This window comes from Zosterops lateralis, assembly GCF_965231275.1.
Source record: "Zosterops lateralis genome assembly, contig: HAP1_HAP1_SCAFFOLD_56, whole genome shotgun sequence".
In the NCBI taxonomy this organism is placed as follows: Eukaryota; Metazoa; Chordata; class Aves; order Passeriformes; family Zosteropidae; genus Zosterops; species Zosterops lateralis.
Window position 1 is genome coordinate 256,398 of NW_028154610.1, and position 6,000 is coordinate 262,397.

The 6,000-nt window shown below is 38.9% G+C and overlaps 1 protein-coding gene across 1 annotated transcript in view; it reads left to right on the plus strand.

Moving 5' to 3' along the window:
- LOC310923450 (voltage-dependent L-type calcium channel subunit beta-2-like) overlaps window positions 1-5,353 on the plus strand; it is a gene marked incomplete at its 3' end in the record, with an annotated part of 174,260 nt that extends 168,907 nt beyond the window's left edge. Inside the window, exons 3-4 of the mRNA XM_083885449.1 lie at window positions 2,733-2,852; window positions 5,210-5,353. Coding sequence (XP_083741575.1) covers window positions 2,733-2,852; window positions 5,210-5,353 — 264 coding nt within the window. The remainder of the gene's footprint in view (window positions 1-2,732; window positions 2,853-5,209) is intronic.
- Window positions 5,354-6,000: the final 647 nt, after the last annotated feature.

The following is a 6,000-nucleotide window of genomic DNA, read 5'->3' on the forward strand; positions in this document are numbered from 1 at the left end:
CGTCAGTGGTTTTGGCCACAGGTCACTGGTATGTCAACCATAACTGGATTTAAACACTACACTAACCTTCTGTCTGCTTGTTGGTGCTCATCTTTTCCCACTATTTCCATTGGCAGCTGTGTCAGAAGTTGTGGCAAAGGGAAATTTTAAAGAGCAGCAAAATTTGACAGGCTTTGAGGGGGTTACAGGGCCTCTGTATATTTTCTTAACAGACAAGATATTTTTAAAAATGCAATAAACTTTGAGTGTATTTTATTTTGATTTCTGCTGCTATTTCTCTAGCTCAGGAGACTTTTTTTTTTTTTAAAACAATCACCGTAACTTAGCAGATGTATCTGAACTCCTGAAAAGCAAAACATTCCTTGGAGAATAATTTTCTTTATGTCAGTTCAAAGACAGCTTATTCAATTATATTCTGTGACTATTACAGGCTTCAGGAGATAAAAAAAAATAAAGCATTTGTAAAGTTAAAAAGTAGCTTTATTTAGAACAGTGAGTTTAGTGACAACTGTTGTTGCTCTAATAATGGTGAAATGTAGGGTGCTGCATCACTTGTGATGGGCAATTTCATTGTTATACAGACAGAAGTCATGGCAGGGATTTGATCCTTCCTGGGATATGCTGACATACTGCAGCATGTGCATGACCACTGTTCTCAGCTGTAGTCTCTATTTGCTGTTTTTCTTGTAAATCTGAATTGATATCAAAGGCAGGCACTGCAGTCAGCTACAGTGATCTTTTTCACCCAGCCTGTTGCACATCCATCAGTAAATAGGAAAACCTGCCTTAGCATGTCACTCTTGTATTAATTACAAGGTAGAGGGTGATTCTCTAAAAGCAGAATAGTGAAATTTAAGATATTGTTTGGCTTTTGTCACGTTAGGATCTAATATTTATGTGTTACGTGGTATGTTGCAGTTATTCTTTGCTCCTTTCCTCTGCTAATGTCAGAACAAATATACGCAGTAACCACGGGGTTAAATTCCCACTCAACAGGCATATTTTTGGTGTCTGTAAGGGAGCTGTGAGTGGAGCTCAGTTCTTTTCAGTGGAGGGCAGCACTCCGTGACAGAAGCAAGCATCCAAGGGAAACGTGGCTGGCAGCAGACACCCATGACGGGAACGAGACACTCTACCAGCTCTTCCAGTTTCACAGGGACCTCGCGTTTTTCCAGCTGTTTACCCTTGAGATGTAAAATGGCAATTTGGCATAGGCTAACAGCCCGGTGTGATGTGAGCATCTGCGTAAAAGGCTGCACATATGGAGCATGCCCAGTGGTATGAACAGCCTGTTACCCCACCCCCAGCCAATCTAGGAAGAGATGAAATGAACTTTGCACTTGCAAATGTCACTGAATACATTTTGCACAGGATTTTAAAAGGTTCTTTTACAAGCACTATTTTTAACAGCCAAATCCACCCCCCAAAACAGAGAGGAAAAAGCCCTAGGTATTTTTCTGTGATCGATCTCAGTTTATGATCAGCTGAAGCATCTCTCACAATATTTCCGAAGCTGGTTTTATTTTATGTTTTTATCATTGAAGTTGAGATTTTTTGGAGGTGGTGTGGATTTTTGGAAGTTTTTTTGAATTTTTTTTTTTTTCCTTTTTCCTACTGGCATGAGAAAATTTGAGAATTTAATTGCAGTAGAATACTTGGAAACAGTGAGGCTGGAAGCTTGAAAGGCAGAGGGAAGAGAAGGAAGGCTCTCAGAGCAGAGCATGGATAGGAAAGGAGCTGTGATTCTGCAGTGCTCAGTGTGCACATGTTTTATGAGATCAGTGCCGGGCGCTGCAGCTGTGGACACTAACTGAGCTGTCTGGCTAATGAAGGCCACCTGGATCAGGCTTCTGAAAAGAGCCAAAGGAGGACGTCTGAAGAATTCTGATATCTGTGTAAGCCCTGCATTTTCCTTATCACCTTATATTGTATGGATTGCTAAGAGGAAGAGGAAAACAGGCATTGAGGAGAGGACAGTTGTTTTCATTCTGATTGAATTACCAGAATTCTATTTTGTATGCAGGGAGATGCAGAGAAAAAGCAGAGCTGTCATTATTTATAGAGCTTTTCTGGCATTGTGGCTGCTTCCATTGTGGTGATACAGGGACATGTGTTGAGTCCAGACGGATTTTATTAGTTGGAAGTTGATTTGTGGTCATTTGCATGTTTTGCTGAGGGGCAGAGATGGATATGAGCCATTTGCTGTTCTGATGGGGAAAGTGTGTCAGGTAAAGAGGCTGCTCTAAAATAAAAATGCATAGCAGAGGTTAAATCTCTTAGCACTGATATTGTGTACTGGTAATTATTGATACTAAATTTGCATGTTGATTATAGAAAGTCTGTTTGCCTGCTATTTCTGTCACTGTTTAGAGTTCTAATTTTTGTGGAGCCATCCTCGAAGCTGCTGTGTGTCCTTCAGCCCTGCACTGCACCAGTGCTGTAAGTCTCCAGAGAAACTGGCTTTGCTTGCTGAAAAGCACACAAATAAGAGTGCAGAGACAGGCCAGGAAGTAAAACACTGGAGAAGACACCTGCACTTTTTGAAAGTTTCCAGAAGAAAACATTAACCTAGACATAATTTCTACTAAGTAAATTTCCTTTTTGTACAGTTAGTCACTTTTCAGGGATACAGAAGTAAGAGAAAAGGCAAGGTATATAACCACTTCTACTGTTTTATAAAAAAAATAAAAATCACAGGAACTTGTGACATTATTTTTCCTTTTCTTTGGCAGGGTTCGGCGGACTCCTACACCAGCCGTCCATCTGATTCAGATGTATCTCTGGAAGAAGATAGGGAAGCAGTGCGGAGAGAGGCAGAGCGACAGGCCCAGGCACAGCTGGAAAAAGCAAAGGTAAGGTGTTGTTTCATGTTACAAACTCATAAAATGCTCAGCTTTAAAGCAGGGGTTGAAATTGGATGATTCTTAAAATCCATTCTAACTCAAACCATTCCGTGATTCTTTGTAATCTCATCCATTAGTGATAAAATGTTTTTAATGTGTTAACATATAGATTAGATCTCTTATAAACATTCCAGACAGCAGCTGAAAATGTATGCTCTATGAAAAACCACTTAGCTTTAGTTTTCTGTAACAGGCACTTGATTGACTTCTGTATTTCAGAACATTCTTATTTAAATGTGTGCATTTCTTCTTTAATTAAATATAAGCATTGGTTGCAGTGTATAGGGGTCAATGCTATGAATTCTTACTGAAGATGTTTCTAAAAGTTTGCTCATGGATTGCCAGGGCACATAATGCTTTTACAGTGTCAAAAATCAGCCCTCAAACATCCTGTTCATCCCCCTTGAATGAGGGATCAGTCCCTACAAGTCATATGTAAACAGGGAGAATCTGTTACAAGGGTGTTTTCTTCCTAAAGACTTCACTGACTTTCTTTACAGTTTGTGTGTTAAGTGACCCCATGAGTCATTTGCTGTAGGTCTTCAGTTTTCGCCTCTCTTCATACTCCCGGCAGATAGTGACAATGTAGTAAGAAAACACTAAATGAGCTTTAGGTTTTTGTTGTGTGTTTATGTATTTTCCATGAAATGTGTTTAGGACCGTGAAGGTTTTAGCAGTGAAAGTGATGGGCTTGTTTCTCTTTCATCTGTGCTACATCTTTTAATAATACTGTACCTGTTAAAACTGGGCTCATTTATTATCATTAATTTATCACTTCATTCCAGTTTTTCTTTTTTTTTTTTCTTTTGTATGCTACCTGCCAGGTTTAGATGTATTACTGTTTCCCAAAATCTGTGTTTTTTTCCTAATATATTTAAATACACCATTGAGATCCCCCCTTAGATCTACCTGATCTACATTTTTTCCCCCACTTTCTCTCTGAGTCCCCTCCTCCATTTTGCCTTGGTTTTTTTTTTTTTTTTCTTCTTTTTTTTTTTTTTTTTTTTAATTGTTTCTCTCCTTTCCATCTCCTATTCCATTTAATTCTCCACTGTCAGCTTTACTGGTGCCCATTTATGCCACCTGTTTTGCAAGGGCTCTTCAGAAATCTGTGAGTCCAGATCCCTGAGCTCTGTAGCTGATTGTGTTGGAGGACCAGCTCCCTAAATAATAGAGCTATAATGCACAAGCAGACATCTTCATCAGGCCAGGAAACCTGAATAGTGAAGCCAAAAATGTTTTTTTTTTTTTTAAATGTAATTGTTAACTGATACTTAATAAAAGCTTCTACAGCAGCTTTTTAATGAGCTGCTGGAATGTGCCAAGTGTAGGAGATGCTGAACATCTCTTTGAAGTTGTATCTTGCTGTTCTGGGATCAGTGTAGCAGAAACTAACAGAAGTAGCTCACTTCTCCCCTTCAGCCTTGTATCTCAGAGATTGCTGATTATAGTCAACAGTTTCAGTTTTGTCAGGGGTGGGTTTTGCTAGTTTGATGTTTTTTTGCTCCTGAGAAAGATGATAAGGGATGCCCTAAAATTCAGGTGAAGCTTTGAATTTTATCAGTAAATGCACAACCTTTAAAAGAAGAGTTGGAGTACTAGTTAGTATCTTGCAGACTAACCAGGGTAGCAGTGCAGTGCTTACTGCTGAACTGAGGCATCCCTTAGCAATGAGTAAATCTATGTGATTGTTGCTATGGGAATTTGGCTTACTGATGCTGGCTTAAATACATGGACAGCCCTTATGTAATATTCATGACCTCTAGCACAGCTGCCATTGTAGTTTGTAGAGAAACTGCTAGCAGACCTTGACTTCTAAAAGCTGTATTTCTATACATAAAACCAATGTTCCCACTCCAGCTGGCATGAAATATAGTCTCTAGGTCTGACACCGTCTGAAACTGTAAGACAACTTGTGAACAGTCAAAGTAGTAAAGGCACTGCCAAAACCAATCAACCTGCTGTAACAATGGTTATTCCAGTCACAGAAAACACAAAATTAGTTATTTAAATATTTTTTTCTTTAAAATAGATTAAGATTGGAATTAGATTAACATTTTTGTTTCTCTAGTCAAATGTTAAAAGTCATTTCAGGATGTAACGTATGGAAATAATTTTATGTAGAGGCTCTAACAGTGTAATATTTAGTCTTGTTTAATATTTAAATTAATACTGTTAAATAAAATATTGTGTACAATTGGTGCTATTGTTTGAAATAAGTGCTTAAAAATGTGTTTAAATTAAGCCTAACTCGGTAGATGTAAAATATGACAGGGTGTGGTTTTCTGCCTTTATTGGTGGTTCAGTCCTTCACCTCCCTGAAAGACAGTAAAATTAATGAAGCCGTGGCTGCTGGTGGTGCCTCCTGGCTGCTGTCAGCCCCCAGACCTGTTTGCCACGGGCTGCAGGTTTTCTGCCTGCTCCCCACGGCTGCCTCATCTCTGCCCTGACCGACTTCCAGGCACAGCCAAGTGACACAGCTGCTTTAACTTCTGCCTTTTCTCCTTGTGAGAGGAAGTGTTGATCCTAAATAAAATCATTACAAATGTATTTGTCACAGGAATTAGAAGAGGGTGACATACATGAATAATGTAGTGGTGGAGGAAAAATGATAGTGAATTAAGGGTAGATAAAAAACTATTGAACTGTGTCACGCAGTTAATGAAAACAGTTAAATGACATTCATTTTCCTTTATTACAGCTAGGGAAAACACCTTAAACTGAAGATAAAAATATAGTGATAGAGAACACAATGCCAAATTGTTAGAACGATTTTAAGATTTTTAAATTTGGATTTTTATAGCATCTAAGTGTTTGTGGGACATGAAGCTGGAATGTATCTCTGCTACCTATCCAAACAGGGAAAATAAAAGCAAAAAAAGCTTGTAAGGAAATGCACATTCTGGCCACTTTTATTTATTTCTTTATTTAATACAAGCATTGCTTCTCTGGAAAATGGTTAAGCATATTTTGCTGACTCACTTTGGCATGTGACTTACTGTAAGGAAGGTGGGGCCACGGGCGCGTGTTCGGAGTCACCCAGGGACAGAAATTTAGAAGGCAGCTGATGGGGCTACCTGCAGGCCAGCATCTACTC